Source organism: Bacillus rossius (assembly GCF_032445375.1).
Source record: "Bacillus rossius redtenbacheri isolate Brsri chromosome 4 unlocalized genomic scaffold, Brsri_v3 Brsri_v3_scf4_1, whole genome shotgun sequence".
NCBI lineage: Eukaryota > Metazoa > Arthropoda > Insecta > Phasmatodea > Bacillidae > Bacillus > Bacillus rossius.
Window position 1 is genome coordinate 25621303 of NW_026962010.1, and position 19186 is coordinate 25640488.

At 32.7% G+C, this 19186-nt stretch overlaps 1 protein-coding gene across 3 annotated transcripts in view; it reads left to right on the top strand.

Moving 5' to 3' along the window:
• The window catches only part of LOC134541747 (ras-related protein Rab-24-like), a 28316-nt gene that overhangs the window by 2600 nt on the left and 6530 nt on the right, over positions 1–19186 (top strand). For all 3 annotated transcript variants that reach the window (XM_063385404.1, XM_063385405.1, XM_063385406.1), the window contains exons 3-4: positions 2063–2189; positions 16016–16160. In XM_063385404.1, the coding sequence (XP_063241474.1) occupies positions 2063–2189; positions 16016–16160 (272 nt within the window). The remainder of the gene's footprint in view (positions 1–2062; positions 2190–16015; positions 16161–19186) is intronic.

Below are 19186 nucleotides of genomic sequence, written 5' to 3' on the forward strand. Positions count from 1 at the left end.
ATCATAGCTGCCACATTTCTGGTATTAGTTGCTTCATTTTTCCACCCATCAATAAGTAATACAGAATGTTCACCAAAATTTAGATTACTCTTGCAATCTTCATATTCTTTATCGAGCATCGTTGTTGCAACTGTTTTTCTGCTTGGTGGTTTGTATGATGGTCTTAATGTTTTTATAAAATTTTTGAAATGTTTTGATTCCACAACGCTAAAAGGTATGTTGCAGCCAAATATTAATTTACCCAAAGCTTGATTTGCAGCTTCTTGTTCAGGTTTTTTCATCAGATCGTAAAAAGGTATTTATGAATGTGTGGTTATCAGCCCACCATGTTCCTTAGCATTCTCAATGTTGTGTAAAGTGACAGTCATTCAGATCACTAGTAGTACTTGTTGAAAGGGGTGGTGATAGCATTAGTTGTGCAGTTTATGAAGAAGCAATATGATCCAATGTCGTTGAATGTTCACCTAAGATGTCTTCTCCATTAGTCTCATCAAAAGGTGAAGTTGAAGCAGGGAAGTCACAGTTAATACTGCATTGAGCATTTTCCATTGTTGAGAATTTTCGCTTTAGTTGAGAAGTTGATATGTCCATGCTGGGACCTGGATCATCAATGTCTTCCTCATGTGATTTTGTAGCTTTAATCGGCTTTGCATTGTTGGAGTGTAATAATTTACCTTGCTGAGTAGAAGTAGGAGTCAAATGACATACATTTCTAGAAAAAATAGAAAACAAACTGCTGTAGAACCAAAAACTAACACCATTCCATTATGAATCTACAGATGACAGTACAAATCCATTGAAGTGGAAAAAAAATTGTACAGCTACACGTACACCTGTAATTGTTGAAAATGTGTTCTTACATTACAGACAGTGAGTGAACATCAATTTATTTTAGAGAAAGAAATTAGTAAATCTATATATGCACAGTGCCACACTCTTATTATTTTCTTTGGCATACTTAAATCCTTGCTGACTCCATAAACTATGTTTAGGTCTACCTGCCATCTTGTATTTACTGTTTTTGTGTTGGTGAAAAAAAAGCACAAGTATGTTGACAGTAGTACCAAACTAACTGAACAGAATTCACTTAACTTATACTGAAGTCTAACTTTGTGTTTGGAAACAAATATAATTAATAATAATAATACTAATAAGGATTGGCAATTAAAAATTTAACTTGGTTAGTTTGATTAACTAGAGAGTTCCAAAAAAATAAAATAAATTGTTACATACATTTTTGTGTTGTTTATTCTGTGTAATAGACCTGAAAGTCTGATACACTACTTTGAAGGTATGTCCTACGTAACAATGTCTTTTACTATGTATTTTATGAATACTTTTAGCTGCAGAAACACTTGCACTGCTCAGGGTTGTCTAGGCTGCTTAGAGGAGCACAGAGATTAAGTGGACAATGAGTGTCTTACTAGGCCCAATTGCGAAAACAAAACCATTTTTAACAGATCTGGAAATGGCAGATTGACAGTTCAAGAGCACCATTATTAATAAATTTATAATTCAGATACTGGGAATAACCTTAAAGAATATTCCAACTAGTTCCTGAAAGGTAGATTTTCATTTATTTCTGAATATTCTACATATTCTGCGTATATTCTACATAGTCTACATTTTCTACACTATTTTCTACACGTATGTAGAATATTAATATTCTACACGTCATTACCCAACCCTGTTTCTTAAGTCACAAATTTTCGGTAAATAATAAAATTACAGATTTAGGCCCATTTTTTTTTAACATGACAGGTGTACTTCTATTTACTCTGACAAAATTGTTTCAAAATTTGTACTTTTTTCTGAGAAATTAGAATTTATAGGTTATATCGGTAGCCCCTGCAATGATGCAGACATTGCCATTTTGTGCTTTGTTATTAGCATAGCTGAGACTTTCCATGAGAGATTGGCCTTAGCGCCTGTGCTTTCTGTAGTGACGTAAATTTATTTATTTATTTTGCATGAGCAGGATATACTACAGAGGGGCATGTTTGTGCATCAGGTACAAGGGCATGGGCATGAAATATTAGAGAGGGGCATGTTTGTGTATCAGGTACGAAGCCATGAGCAGGATATACTATAGAGGGGCGAAGGCAGCTGTAGTGTGCTTCGACGTCTCCAACCGGGCCTCCTGGGACCGCGCCAAGTTTTGGGTTGGCGAGCTGCGCAGGCACGAAGAGGCAAGTGGCGTTCAAGCGTCAGTTGTGTGGTGCGAGTGTTGCATGCTGATTTTTTACCTAAAGATTTGCACATTTTGATTAGGAAATAAATCTTTCTGTAAGGTTACAACCAACTCTGAATTGTGTTATACATAATATTTGCCCTTGCAGCTGCCCAATTTTGTGGTATTTCCAGGGGTAAATATGTAGGTTAGTGGTATTTCTGAAAAATGTTAAAAATCCGAAAATACTTTTATTCTATGCTCTTTAACGGTAAATATGTAGAGTCGCGGTATATGCGGAAAAAAATGCTAAAAATCCGAAAATACTTTTATTCTATGCTCTTTCACTTCCTCTTTTTAAATCAACCGGCGGAGATAAGAAATTCCAAATACTTTAGGAGATATCGAATTATTTAATTTTCATCACAATATCTGTGTGTTCATGCGGCGATCACCATTGTTTCTTGTTTACGAGTATCTATTATGTTTCTTATTGGACAATTTTGTCACGTGACAGTTCCGTGATTGGCCAGTATTCAAATGAACCAATACGTGATTATTTATTTATTTATTAATGTTCCATCGGAGGTATCGCGACGTAGGTGAACGACTACATCATTTCCTTCTAATGGCAAAGGAAATGTACCCGCCTCCAACTTAGGTGGGTTTTTAACGTTTCTAATTTTAAAGTCTTACTTTTTATTTGGATATTGTTGCGCAAGTAATAAGTAATAAAAAAATTTAAGTGATTTGGCTGTATGACCCAAAAATATTTATTCCTGATTGTAATGTGAAAATAATATTTACATATAAAGGAGTTTTGGGGAGTGACGAATTGTCTCTAAATCTGATGGTTTATGAGCTATGTGAGCTCAAAGTTTAGTTTGGTAGCACGTCTGGTAGTACAAAACTATAAAAGTATTTGATAGATTTTGCCAATTTTTTGTATATTGCAACACACATAAGTGAACAACTAAGTAATGGTATTCAAAAGTTTCAAAAAATGACTGGTAGTATTTGTGCACGGTCATAAAATCAGACAATTTCACTTTAACATAAAAATGGCAACAATTCACTTAAAATAAAAACCAATATATTTATACAATACCTACAACCATATAGTTTTGTAAGAAACAATAAAAAGTGTGATATTCGTAATAGTACTTCAGATGTGTGCTACCAATTGAATGCGTGTTTTCTTGGCGCCTGGAATTCCAAAATATCTCGGACGCAACCCGCTGCTCTCTTGGCGCCGGGAAGTCTGGGACAGCCCCCGAGCGAGCAGGTATACAGCCCGGCTCCCCGCCGCGAGGTTGCCAGACCTCGGCTACCCTCCACCTAGGCTTAGCTTCCCGTCCCATACCTGCTCGTCGCGTGGTGCCCGTGTGTCAATATGTGGGTCGTTAGTTTATCACAAGTACTGGTTGTTGATGGAGGTTATGTCAGCGTATCAACATATAACTAAAGTCGAGCGCAGTACTGTTGGTCAGCACAATAATAGCAAGTGGCGGGAAATGCGTATGAATCGCCTCACCACATCTGTATTTGGTCATGTAATGTGTCGACGAGAAACCACACCATGTACCAACTTAGTAAAGGATATTCTTTATAAGAAGGAAATCAATACACCTGCAATACAGTACGGGAGGGTACACGAGACTGAAGCTATTGATATGTATGTGACTCAGACAGGGTGTAATGTGAAGAAGTGTGGTTTGTTTATCGATGAGAAGCATCCATTCCTTGGTGCTAGTCCTGATGGTCTTTTAGGAAATGATGGTTTACTTGAAGTTAAATGTTTGTTTTCACTTAAGAATGTTCAACTGGCCCAAGCACTTTCTTCAACTGACCGAAAGATATGTATGGAAATAGTTAGAGATGTACCAAGACTGCGCAGAACACATAAGTACTATTATCAAGTACAAGGTCAACTTAATATTTGCAACCGCGACTATTGAGACTTTGTTGTGTATGCAGGCGGTGCTATCACAGTTGATAGGATTCAAAAAGACGAGCTCTTATGGAATAATATCATGGTTCCTAAATTGAAACAATTTTTCATGGAATGCATATTACCCGAGCTAGCAGATGCTCGCATACCCAGAGGTATGAGAGTCAAAGACCCACCTTACATAACAGAAGCTCGACAGGCGAAAAAACGAAAAGCCTCGACATAAAATCATGTATGTACTGCTAAAGCAGATCGTTAAATCTAAAAAAAACTGTTTCTTACCAACTCCTATTGATTTTGAAATGAGTTTTGCAGGTTCATATGCGAGTGAATATTGTTATATTCCTTTTATATCAAACAATATATAATTCAAACTTACGTGAATTTTGGACCATGATCAAATGCGAGTGAATATTCTTATTTTCTTTATATATCTACCAATTATATTCCTTATATATGGGCCTATATATAACTTACATGAATTTCGGACCATGATCAAATGCAAGCGAATATTGTTATTTTCTTTTTATATCTACCAATATATAAAAAAATACTTATGTGAATTTTAGACCACATCAGTTACTATCGCAATAGTATTATTTTTCTGCAATGTAATTACTTTGTTTAATACACTGTTAACAAATAACTAGAAAATAGAAGTGACATTATCAATTATGATCTATTAATTTTTACATGGAAAAGTAGTATTTTTGTACCATAAGTTAAGAGTGAATTTTATAATTTGCAATTTTAAGGTTTCTGATACAACAAATGATGAAATCTTGAGACACACACACAGTGTATGACACATACGTATGACCTGTACAATTATTTTTACCATACTGACTTTCCTTTTAACATGGGTAAACAAACAACAATATTTTTCTCCTTCAGTGCCGCCATGATACTTAAATAAATAGAGTCCTATTGTGTCAAACTCTGCCTGAACTATATTTCCTTAATTAAGCTCGGTGAGAACATGGTTTGATTGAAGAGTGATCATGTACTATTGAAGTGAAAAAAAACACTTGTTTACTTTTTCTTCTGGTTGGATGTGACTGTTATTGTTTGTTAATTGATTAGGGTATTTTATTTGACTTTTTTATTTTTCAAGACAAGTTAAAAAAAACTTTTTTGCCTGCATTTTAGAATCTTACATCTATGTTGTAATATAAGGCAGATTTCTTGGATAATTTGATCATTGAGGGGTATTTTAGTTGCTAATTATGTTGCTTTGATACTTTCACACTCTTGCTAACGACATATCACGCCACGTGTTTTATTGATTTATATTGATTTGAGTTCATTAGGGGACTGTCAACAAACCGAAAATCAAAATATCAATTACAGGTACGACTTTTTACCACTTAGCAACTATTTATTTTTATTTATTAATTTATTTATTTGGTTGCCTCCTGTTTTCTCCAGTACATACTAGAAGGGAGATGTCAATATACAAAATACAAACAAAAAATTAAAACATATAGACAAACACAAATCTTAAATACAAAACATAACCACACTCCTGGATACTACAATCTTTGTCTTGGCAATATTATTTAGGTTGCTGATACATCCTAACCACCATACTTGCTGAAATACAAAAACCAACATATTAATATGCTACACCCTAAGGTATTCTTCAACTGAATAAAAGGATTTTTTTACCAAATATTTCTTTAGTTCTTGTTTAAACCTATTTAAATGGACAATTTCCTTAATTTCAATTGGTAATTTATTGATTAGTTTGATACTACTGTAGTAGGTTCCTTGTGAAAATAGTTTTGTTCTATGTGTGATGAAATGTAAATCACATCTATTTCTAGTTTGATAACTGTGTATATTACTATGTATTTGATATTACTGTGGAGTTACGCATTGTGTAAAGTATAGTATGAAAAATGTACAGGCAAGGAAAAGTCATAATATTTAATTGTTTAAACAATGGTTTGCAGTGAGTCCTTTGTGTCTTACCATTTATTATTCTAACTATCTTTTTTTGAATTTTAAACACTTTTTTGAACAGTGATGCGTTTCCCCAAAAAATAATTCCATATGTTAATATAGACTGTACATTTGCAAAGTATAATGCCATTACAACTTCTAAAGAGCAGATTTTTTTGATAGTATGTATAACATAGCACATTGAACACAATTTTTTGTATATGGCATTTATATACGTATATGCCAATTTAAATTTTTATCTATCTGTAGCCCTAAAAATTTAATATGGTCAGTCATGTTAATTTGTTTACCATTTACAGTAGCAAAATCATGTTTACTGGCTAGACTATTTACTCTTGTAAATTGTAATATAGTGGATTTTGATAAATTTAGTACTAGTTTATTTTTTTATAAACCAATTATTTGCTTCCTCTAGTATAGAATTTACTTTAGTTATTAGTTCTTTTTTATTTTCTACTATTGCTAATATATTTGTGTCATCTGCAAACATGATAGCGTCTCCATTTATTACTGATGTTGGAAGATCATTTATAAAAATTATAAATAATATGGGACCTAAGATCGAGCCTTGCGGTACTCCTATTGAAATAGTCATAGGTTTTGATATAGCATTTGTATATGTACCTTTATCATCACATTGACGTATTAATGTTACTTGTTTCTGATCTTGTAGATATGATTTAAATAATTTTAAATGTTTATCTTTTATGCCATAACTCTCAAGTTTTTTTAATAGTAAATAGTGGTCCACACAGTCAAATGCTTTGGAAAGATCTGCAAATATGCCCATAATATGGTTTTTCTTATCAATAGCTTTTAAAATATTTCCTATGAATTTGTAAACTGCTTGTTCTGTAGATTTCCCTTTTTGGAACCCAAATTGACTCTGAGATATAATGTTATTTTTATCTAGATATAATATAAGTTGTTTTGAGATTATTTTTTCAAATATTTTTGAAAAAGATGATAGAAGTGCTATTGGTCTGTAATTGTTCATATCAGTTATTGCACCTATTTTATATACAGGAATTATTTTTGTCCATTTAAGTCTGTCTGGGAAAACACCTTCAGTTAAGCACAGATTGAATATATATGTCAAAGGAAGTTTTATAAAATGAGAACACTTTTTTAGTAGTGAGGTTGGTATTTCGTCAAGACCATAAGAGTTTTTGTTTTTTTAATTTTGCAATAGTCTCTAAAATATCTTTTTCTGTTATTGGGGTGAAATATAAGGAATTTGTATTCATTTCTAAATTTAATTCTTCACATAATTTTTGCTGATTAACAGGGGTATTCACTCCTTTTATTAATTTATTTGGTATGGTAATAAAAAAATTATTAAATTCATTAGCTATTTGGTTACCATTACGAATTTCCATGCCATCCACATTTATAGTTATATTTTTATGTATTAATCTTTGTTTAGTTTCCTTATTGATTAATTTCCACATTTCTTTATTTTTATTAGAGGAATACAGTAGCTTTTTACTATTGTACTGTTTTTTAGCTTCCAATATAAGTTTATGGTAAATTTTCTCATATTTCTTTGTATATAACTTTAATAAGTCACTGTTTGTAGATCTTTTTTCTATATGAAGAGTCTTTAGTTTATTGTATGAGATTTGCAATCCTTTAGTCATCCATTTATTTGTTTTTGTTATGTTCTCTCTTACCAATTGTTTAGGGAATACATTATTAAAAAGTAAAAAGAAAATATTTGAGAATTTATTCCAAGCTATATTTGGATCAAACTGTGTATACACATCAAACCATGTCTCATCATTTAATAGTGAATTAAAGAGAGTTACATTTTCCTTGCTAAATATTCTTTTCTGTTCTACTTTTGCTAAAACGTGATAATAAACTCCTTGCTTTGGTTTATCCACCTTTATCACTTGGGCATCATGGTCTGAGATTGCAGTTACACAATTGAAGGAAAAATATAATTTTTTATCTATATTTGTTATGATATTATCAAGTACTTTTTTACTAGTACAAGTTATTCTTGTTGGGTCTCTAATGGTATAGTGTAAGTTAAATTTATGTAGAGTATTTTTTAAATTGTTCAGTTAAATTAGTGCCTCCATTTAAGTCTATATTAAAGTTTCCACATAAAATCAAATAGTTTTTTAACTTATTTGTCTTCATTAACAACTTGTCAAGTGACTTAAAAAACTGTCCTACATTTGAACTGATAGGTGATCTGTACACAACAATTATACAGAAGTTTAAATTTGGTATTGTAACACAGCATACTTCAATAATTTTTTCTTGACATATGTTGTCTACACTAATTCCTTTGAAAGTTAAATTATTCTTCACATATATACACACACCTCCACCACTAGCTGTGTTTCTAGAGTATTGAGAAGCTAGCGCATAGTTTATAAATTGACAATTTAATATCTCATCTTTTTTCAACCAGTGCTGTGTTAAGCAGATAATATCTGGATGGTTTATTTCAATAACATTTTCAAGTAATACTTTTTTATTTTTTAAGCTACGCATATTTTGATGTAATACTGTAAATGTTTTTTTTTATTATTATTTAGAGTTATATGTTTTACATCTTGAGTAGGCTTTATAACTTCATGATATCTACTTCTAGAAGTACAGCTATTGGCTTTGCTGGAGTTTACAATAAAAAATTTCTTTCATTTACATTCACCTTTTTCCTTATAACCCATTTATCAAGCATTGTCTCTTTACTCACAGCCTTCTCACATTTGGACACTTCCTTATGTACAATATCATTTCCCTTCCTGACCAGCCATTTGTCTAAGAAAGTGGGTTTTGCTACTTTACTTCTGCTTTGATCAATGTTATTACCTAATAATTCACAAATTTTTTTAGCAATAAACGGAACACTTAACAATTCCAGAGAAGTAATTTTGATTCTGGCTATTAAAATATTTGCCAATGAAGTAAAAAAAAACATTATTGTAATACAATATTATAATTTATTTTGAATAATCTTTGATAAAACTTCACAAACTCCTAACCTCTTAGACATACTGTGAGCGTTCTGTTCCTAAGTAAAATCAATATAATTACCAATAAATGTTAATTTATTAATTTTTTATAACAGTTATACGATTGTACATTTTTTTAAGTAATGCTTTTACAGTAGTGAGTTGTATAATTATTGTTGTGTGCTTGGAATATTTTTTTTGTATTTTTCTGCAGCTAGTTAATGTGTAAGAAATCTTACTTTTGGTGTTTAAAACTATATTAATTTACCTTAGGAACCCAATCTCATTATCATCCAGCCTCTCTTCTTTAATAAAGCCATTACAGATACGCATACCCTTCACAAAATAACAGTGACTCACCATTACTCTGATAAGTGATCATATACAGTAGTCGTACTCGTTCCATCTCCCTCTGGTGCAAAAGAAGGTGGCAGTTTATATGAAGGATTCTAAAGATAACGCTCACTCATCTTCTAGTTAGTAATTATTAGGATTCATACCTGAAACTGAGAATTAGGATGACATTATTATTATTATTAAAAAGTTTGATTTTATTTAGCAGTTAAAATTTTAGCACTCGTTCATTTACTGTGAAAATCATAACATATATTTTGAAATAGTATATGCATACCTACTACCAAAAATTTAGTTAAGAGACCATAAAATAAATGAAATGTGGTTATCACAAGGTAATCTATTACCGGATAAATTTCGTGATTACTACAATCTTTTTTTATGATTTTGAGATGTCAAAAATAATTTTGTCGGCTTGCTTTTTAAACTCCTACAGAATAATTTTCTCGAAATGTTATACTGCGAATTTAAATGGATGTATTTTATGGGTCTTATAATTATTGCTTGTAAATATGTCTATTTTCACTTTGAAATGTATTAAACAAACGTTCCAATTATGTTAATATCATTTTCTAGGGCTGATATATTTTTATGACTATTGTTGAACATAGATAGCCCTATGTTGCCGAATTGAATCATATTAAAAATAACATTTTTGTTCTCATAATTAAAAACAGCTGACCCGCGTTTCGAAGTTAAATATATGTCATCAATGAATTTTAAAGCTGATTATATGCCCGGAGTAAATAATATTTAAAATAGTTTATTTGACATTTGTGTTTTTTTTTACTATATGCCATACGTTACCACTCAGCGCTGCACAATAGAGCGAAAACATTTGTGTCCGACACTCCGGTGTGCATTTCTATTTTTTTTGTGGGGTGGTGTTAATTTTTACATTCATGAAGATTTATTGCAATGTACTGTAATATCAGTGCTGGAGATACACTGAACCAATCAATTACTGGTGTGCAGTGTTTAATATGAAAACATTTTTATATACAAGAATGCGAAAAAACTGCCAAAGTAAATGTTATCCTAAAACTTATTTCCCAAAACGTTTATAAACCTTGCATTGAAAAACACTGAAGAAAAAAAAGTAATGCCATATTTTAATTACAAGTTAGAGACAAAAACTTTCAAATTATCATTACAGGACATTCGTTTATTCTTTATGGAACTGGCTATTCTGTACATAAAGTTAACAACCACACATAGTACAAAATATTTTTCTGGAGAACTTCATTTGCATAACTTAATAAACATTTAATTATAAGGCTCCCAGCTAAGCTTAGAGGTTTAAATTACACCTAACACATAAAAAAATACCTTTCGGCAAAGCCTACAGGCATAATGTAGATTTGGATACTTTAATAAACTCCTGGAACATTTTTAAATCTCAATGTACATAACACTCTATTATAAGTTTACCAATATTCGAAAATTATCGATTAAACATTTTCTTGTATTCCATACACCAAAAATGTTTCTGTTTTTCCTCAACTCAATGCATTCAGCACTGAATGTCTAAACAAATTTAATATTGTATCTACTAAGTAGTTATGTAATTGTTTTTAACCTTCAAACTCTACTTCTCATCCTTGGCACTAATGCATGTTCGTATAAAAATATAAAACCTTTGGACCATGGTTTAAGATAATATTAAGATAGTTAAAAAAAAAATCGGATAAACTGATACTGTTTTAAGTTATTCTTTTTTAAAAATTGCAAACCCTGTTTTTATTGGTTATTTTATCAAAAATTCTTTCAGCCTCAAGTTGTAGAAAAATGTTTTTGAAGTTTAATAAAAATATGTGTTAAAAAGTATTAACTGTGTTATTTATCTTTCTGTCCTTGTTATTTTACCTCCCTGCAGTACAAACATTAAATCCATAGAGTACATGGTAAAGATGTTTTAGTTAATCTTCACGTTTCAAACCATAGTTTTTTTTTTTAATTCCTTGCAGCAATGGTTTGTATTATCAAGGATTTTTGTACAAACGTTTTGGATAAATATGATAAGATTTACACACGATTTGAACGGATGTGATAGTGTTTTGTATTAATCTCATAATTTTTATCTAAAACCTTTGTCTAGAACTTTTTTGATCAGACGAATATGTCTTTTTTTAAAGACATATTCGTCTGATCAAAAAAGTTCTAGACAAAGGTTTTAGATAAAAATGATGAGATTAATACAAAATTCGCACGGATCCGAATATGTGATTACAATGATGGGAGCTGTGATTTTTTTTTGTCCTTCAACCCTTGTTTTTCAACCTCTTGCAATATTGGTTCGTCCCATAAAAAATTGTTTTGCACAAAAGTTTTAGTTAAAAATTATAAGCGTTACAAGAATATTCAAACGGATTTGATAGTGTTCTTACTGAGGGAGTTATGAATTGTTTCATAATTCTTCCCTATGTTTTTAAATCCTCCCAAAAGCAGTTATTCTAATCAAATATGTTTCAGTCAAAAATTTTAGATAAAAATTATAAGATTAATAAAATATTCGCCCAGATCCAAAGTTGTGCATATAATGGGAGCTATGATTTTTTTAGTCTTCAAACCCTTGTTTTTTCAACCCTCAAAATTATGTTATTCAGTATAAAATTGCCCTGGTAGTCAAATCTGAGATTAAACTTACCTTTATCGAGTTGCCTCAAAGAATAAGCATAGCCTGTTCTTACAGCAACTACGTATTACAAAATACAAATACGGTAAGTTATTATAATTTATGACTTTGCAATTGATTTTGGGTGTTTTGACTCGGGATATTAAGTCTTTGAAACTAGTTTTTTTCTTGCAAAGTATGTCAAATGTAAGATATCCACAATATGGTTTGGGTTAAAATACTCAATGTAATATGAGTTATATTGAGAACACACAATACTTTCACAGTGTGTCAGTTTGCGTATTTTGTAGTGCTTATTTAGTAATAAGTTACAAAATTTAAAATTGTGTGTTCAGGTTTACCAGAACCCTTTTGAAAGTCTTGCTTACTATCTTCTTTATCTTGTTTTGTATCATTCTTCTCTGTAGCAAAACTGACTATGTACTTCGCGTAGCGACTTGTTTTCATACATCTATCACGAGAAAAGTTAAAATATTTTACAAACTTGAAATACTTCTAATTTGGTTACTCTAGTTCACATAAAGCAAAAACAAACCAATTACAGGAGCAGGCAAATTAAATATTAGTCTACACCTGTGAAAGAGCATGTAATAAAAGTAATTTCAGATGTTTAGAATTTTTTTTCGCAAATACAGCTACTCTACATGTTCAAAATTAAAAAATAAAAAATAAATAAAAGTATTTTCGGTTTTTAGCATTTTTTTCGCATATACTGCTACTCTACATATTTACCTCTTTAACTTCTTTTCATTAAACCCGGCTGAGATAAGAAATTCTAAATACACTTTAGGATATATCGCAGTTCTTATTTTGCAATAAAAGACCTGTGCAATCATTCGACCGGTGAAATTATTTTTTATTACCATGTGTTCGTGAATGCGTAATTAATTAAAATGGTCGATTAGGTCAGGTCAGTTACATTATAAATACTTTCAAACTAAGCTGTCATTAAAATTAATGTGAATAGTTTTAAAGTATTTATAATGTAAAACTAAGCTGTCATTAAAATTAATGTGAATAGTTTTAAAGTATTTATAATGTAACTGACCTGACCTAACAAATCGGGACAAAGGATAAACAGTAACAACTCACATAATATTTTTTTTTTTTTAATTATTACTTGCGCAAAAATATCCAAATAACAAATAAAACAATAAAATTTGAAATGTTATAAACTCACCTAAGTTAGAGGCGGGTACAATTCCTTTGCCATTAGTAGAAAATGATGTCGTTCACCTACGTCGCGAAAAAAAAAATTCATACTCGTAAACAATAAACAATTATGATGCCGCATGAATGCATTGGTATTGTGATGGAAATTAAAAAATTTGATATCTCCTAAAGTATTTGGAATTTCTTATCTCCGCCGGGTTTAATGAAAACAGGAAGTTAAAGAGCATAGAATAAAAGTATTTTTGGAATTTTAAAATTGTTTTTAACAAATATCGCCCAAATATGAAAATTAAAAAATTTAATATCTCCTAAAGTATTTGGAATTTCTTATCTCTGCCGGGTTTAATGAAAAGAGGAAGTTAAAGAGCATATAATAAAATTATTTTCGAATTTTTAACATTTTTTTTTCACAAATACCGCTAAACCACATATTTACCTTTCCAGGATTGTGGTAGAAACGACTTAAAAACGTAAGATTATTACTTAAAAAATAACCGTTATCTACCATTATGTACGGAGAATGGTTAAAAAAAAACCACCAGTAGAATATGCACATGTGTACCCATGCAACCTGACCTTGGAGACTGTGTGAGGTAGCAGGGATGCATGGCTGCCACCACGAGAACAGCTCTTGCCACTGCAGAACTGCCGCCCGTGCTGTGGTGTGTGGCTCGTACTGACTTGTGTACAGGTGTCTGTCATGCTTGACTTCACAATGCTGGTAGCTGTGGCAGCATGTCGTGGAAGAGGTAGATGTAGGTTTTACTCAGGTGTGGTGGCTCATTCACAATTCATAGTAGTTACATTCTGGAGGAGCTAGGTTTAATAGTGGGGCCTGTGCTGGAGTAACGTGGTATTATCTTGACTGGAACCATTTGAGTCGTGTTGTGTGCAACTAAAGCATTAGTAGTGCAAGTGGACAGGTTCGCACTGTAAGGTTACGGTTAGGCATTTCGCCTGCTTAATACTGTAAGAACGCAGCAATAGAGAGGGTGTCTTACAGTTCAGTGGAGAATGCATAAATAAGCCTATGTCAGAACAATAATAAATTTCTCTTTTTTTAAAAGAGTGTTTTTAGATTAGATAATTACTATTGGTAAAAATATTTAGATTCAATAATGATTATTTTGACATATATTTTGGCATTTCCTTAATGTCTTATGTGATAAATTTATTTTCTCTCTTTTAATAAGTTTTTAATATTTTGGTGGTAGTAAGAAAAATATGTGTAATTCAGCATATCTTTATTTCTTTTAATAATTTATGGAATTTTTTTTATTATTTTTTTAATTTTAGTTCAAAGCTTGAATAATGTCCTTGGAGAACCAGTGGGGGAATTTGGAAGCTAGAGCAGTCGACATTGGGGTGAAAGTATTGAAATTATTGCACAAACACTTTATTAATTGATCAGCCAAGGGGGTTAACATCTATGATCTTAAAAACCAAACCAGTAATGATCCTGTATGTCATTATAGTATAAATATAAATAATCACAATTTTTATAATTTCTATTTGTGGTTGAATAAATTTTCATGATAATTTTAATATCGTGAGTAGGATGTGGCAGATCTTCTTTAACTAATGCATCTTCTGCTTTTGAGACCACAATGTTCAGGTAGATTAGTGAAACACTAGTCACTTAGAGAATTGATAGCTTGTGTATTATTACACAGATTTAGGTTCATACTGCGCATCGCCTAGTGCAGTGTTGATGCAGGGAGTGGACTCCCTGCTGTTACTCACCAGTTGCTGTTAGTGAAAAATGTTAATAGCGTACTTTCTCTTATTTTGAATGTTTGAGAGGTAAACTCGTGTAATACATAGGATATCTATTTCTTTGTAATGTTATTTATTGTAACAGTCTAGTAAGTTCTTACGTGTCTTAATGAAATATATAATTAAACTTTAATCAAAAATTTTTTGTGTGTTTTGGGTAACTTAGATATTGTAAATTTTTTTGCCAATGACTTAAGGTTTTCTCAGAATAAAATTTAATTATTTTCTTTAATCTGGCCTATGTGTGCTTATTGTGTAGCAGCAGTATAGGAGCAGGTTTTATACACAGATCAGGCTTGCTATCTTAACCAGAGAAGACTCCCCCTAGTGTTTCATGTTTGTTTGCAGGTACTTACTGTACCATTTAAAAATCACAAACATTCTAGTGTTTGTAGATTCTATAGAAGATATATCACTAATTGAGTGTCTTTCATTATACCCGTACCAGAATGGGTTCGCTTGTTAATATAATAATACATTTTCTATGCCAGCTGTAAGTCACTAGTCAACAGTTTGATGTATGTGACGTGTGCTGTTGTGCATTTGTATGTTCAGTGGAATATTCAATTAAAGATTTTAAAGTATGGCTAATTTGGTAATGAATGTCTGTGTTTGTGTGTGGTCAGAAATGGTTTGTTGTTGAAATTACAGTGTACAGACAGCTCAGTCAGCTGCTGTGATGACTGTTCGACTGCTGTAGTGACCTGAAGCAACGGTAAAACCCTCTTGAGAAGTTGCCTATACTACACGGATATTTAAGATATTAACAGTAAAAACTGGCAAAAAGGGTAATAATGTATGTATTTATTGGTCAATTGCTAAGTTTTTTTTAAAACTTATGATGCAGAAAATATTCTTAAGTGGGTTTTTCATAATAGGGTTTTACCATTAATGAGGTATTAGTCTTTCTGAATGTGTGTTAACGTACCTACTTGGTCAGTACAACTGCACCATGGGGTGTGCGAGTAGTTGTTAGAAGGGCGCTACGTTGGACTGACTTAGGAGGTGTATGTTGGCAGGCCTGCAAGGTGTATTTGTGTGGCACAAAACGAGACCTGAGCTCCAGCGGGCAGCGCCGGGTGACTTGTGAGCATGCAGCCAAGTATGCGGAGGGCATCCAGGCCACTTACCTGGAGACTTCCAGCAAGACGGGCGAGAACGTGGGTGGGTGTTGTCCTGATCTTGGTCACAGTCACAATCATGTCAGACACGAGACTGCTTGTCGCGGTTTGTTACACAAGCACCGTGCACCGGGCTCCAGGCGCGGATCCAAGGGGGGGCGATAGGGGCGATCGCCCCCCCCCCCTTCTCCCAGGGAAGCAAAATCAATGATGTAGCCAAATACATAAATACCCGCGCAATGTCTTACATGAAACCGAAATATTGATAGCTGTGAGCCACATTGACACAGAGTACCTTCACTCTGGGCATGTTTCCTTCATCCTTCAACTTTTCAGCTGTCCTGAGCTCAAGGGAAAAACGTGGCTTGGAATGTTGGAAGGGGGTTGCGGGCGACAAGCTGGGCCGTTGCTGGAGTGGAGGGTGGAGTGAGGAGAGTTGCAGTGCGACCACAACCAACCCAAGGTTAATAGAGAGAGGTTGCCTCGATCGCTTGCGCATCGTTCTGCGTATAGCGTCACTTGCAGCCCCGGCTGGGCTTGCCAGCCCGTCCGCTCCTATCAGTTACTTTGTTTACAAGCACATCTGCTCGTAATAACGAGTCAAACTACAGCGTAATGCAGGGAGAGGTATTGTTGTGAGGAGATTAATTGAGAGTGCGTGTGTGATAAAATGTTAGTGTTGCTTATAACATAAGTGCATAGGTGCTTCGTTAATTATAACTAGCAGGCAAAATGTTAAGAACACGAATTTAAAGTGAATTTGTTTTGGTAGGCTAAACGCTGTTAAAAAGTTGTATTTAAACATTACAATGCCAGGTACGCGGTGTACAGTGGCTGTGTGTACAAATAGTTTGGTAAAAACAAAATCTTTACCTGAAACAAATAATATAAAATATCATCGATTCCCACGTGATGATCATCTGTTGAAAGTGTGGGTTCAGAAATGCTGACGTGATGGTGAGTGGAATCCAAAAACAACTTACATATGTTCAGAGCACTTTACAGATGATGATTACGAGCGCGACTTGAAAGCTGAGATGTTAAATACATACGCTAAAAGAAGTCTTAAACCAAATGCTGTACCTTCATTAAAACTTCGAATTACACCACCTGTAGAAACATAAGTTAAACGCAGGGAAAACAAAAAAAAATGTTATGTAAATTAATCGTAGATTCAAATGAAAATGTGAGGAAGAAACATGTTCTTGTAGTCAGTTAAAGCATTCAAAGTCTTGTTCTAACAATGACTTGGTTGAAATGCTTTGGAAGGAAATCCAAATTCTTAAAGAAAATTTGTTTCTTGCCGAAAGAAAGTCACTTTTCAATTTGGAAGTCATGAAAAAACTCAAAAAAGAAAACGTAAATCTTAAAAACAAACAAAAAACCGTTCTTCGTTAGAGTTCCGCATGCGGAATATTCTTTCAAGTGTTTTTTTTTCTTCAAAAAATCAAATTAACTTATTACTTTCGTTGAAAAAAAGAGTAAACTGGACCAATGAGGAAAAAGATCTCGCTTTCACTTTGCGTTATTTCAGTAAGCGATGTTATTTATTTTTAAAACAGAAACTTAACTTCCCATTGCCTAGACTTTCAACTTATGAACGATGGGCATCTTTATTTGACACGAGAAAAGGTATCCTAGTAAAAATGTTCGAATTTTTGAATGTAGCACGTTCTTCGTTGCTAGACTTCGAACGCATTGTTGTTCTTTGAAGAAGTAAAAGTGAAGAAAACGCTCGAGTATGATGCAAAAGAGGATGAAACGATTACACGAAAAACTGCTGTATTCATGTTAGAAATTTATTTTTAAATCAGTTTATTTATATTGCAAACATTCCCAAAACGTTTTAATGAGCTATGGCTACTTTTATTAAACACTAATAAATTGATATGCAATTATTTTAAATATTATAATCTTGCTGAGAAATAAATACAAATAAACCATTTTGTTTACTAGTTACATGTTACTTATATTAATTTTTAAAAATTCATGGATACATCATTGATATTTTGAAAATTTTTACTGTCACTAAAAAAATATGTTGAAATAATATTTCATCCTTGTTTTCAGTCACAGCATGTTGTCATTTGAAAAGCATATCAAAGCGATTATAATTAACAGTAATCTACAAAGCATAAATGAAATACTATAAGTATTGAGTATCAGACATGTGAAACGAGCCGAGCTGATAAGAGAAAGCCGTCAGTCAGCAGGTGTAGTATTACGGCTGGGAACGGCGGGGCTGCAGATGACGTCAGAGCGGAGTGTCGGGCTGTCTACATTGTTCTTATGGGATCAAGACAACCTCTCTCTACTAACCTTGCAACCAACCCACCCTCCTCAACTATACGCCATGCCAACAGACGACTGCCTTGCCTTCTCGTCAGTAACCTACTGTATAGTCAGTGACAGGACAGTGTTCAGTGGAAGTGGTCAGTGGTGTAAGTGTCGCCGTCGGTTATTCATTATACGTGTATCTGTCTGATCATAATACTTTTATGAGAAGTTATTTGCCAACAATACATTATGGTAACTCTTCCCTCCCACGTTTATTTGCTCAAATGTTTTTTTTTATGTGCCAAAGAATTTGGAACTGTCGTTAATTTATTACAAGGACTCTGCTTCATGTTGCTTCGCAGCACAAAAACTGTGCGCGCACCTGGCAAGCTTGCTCCATGCATGCAATATCCCTCACATCATGTGTGTGAACGAAGCACAGAAACAAACAGTGTGTGCATGCTCTGTTTGATAAACAAATATAATCCTTCGTAGATTTTAAATACGTAAACTCCCCAACATTCGTGTTTCGCTTAAGGCCGTGATCTTATTTTTGAAAGGCTAAACTAGAACAGATTTCAAAATTCTGTATGGCAGTTTATCTTTCAAATGTTTTCTTGTATTTAATGTATTTTTCAAAATATAAATCTGTATGTTTTCTCCTTGATTATGTAATTAATATTTAGTTAATAACAAATACCTAAAACTGTAATATTTCATGTCTTGAGAAAAAAAATTAAGCACATGTGAAAACGGTTTTAACAATACAGCCAAACGGCTTTTTAATATCTG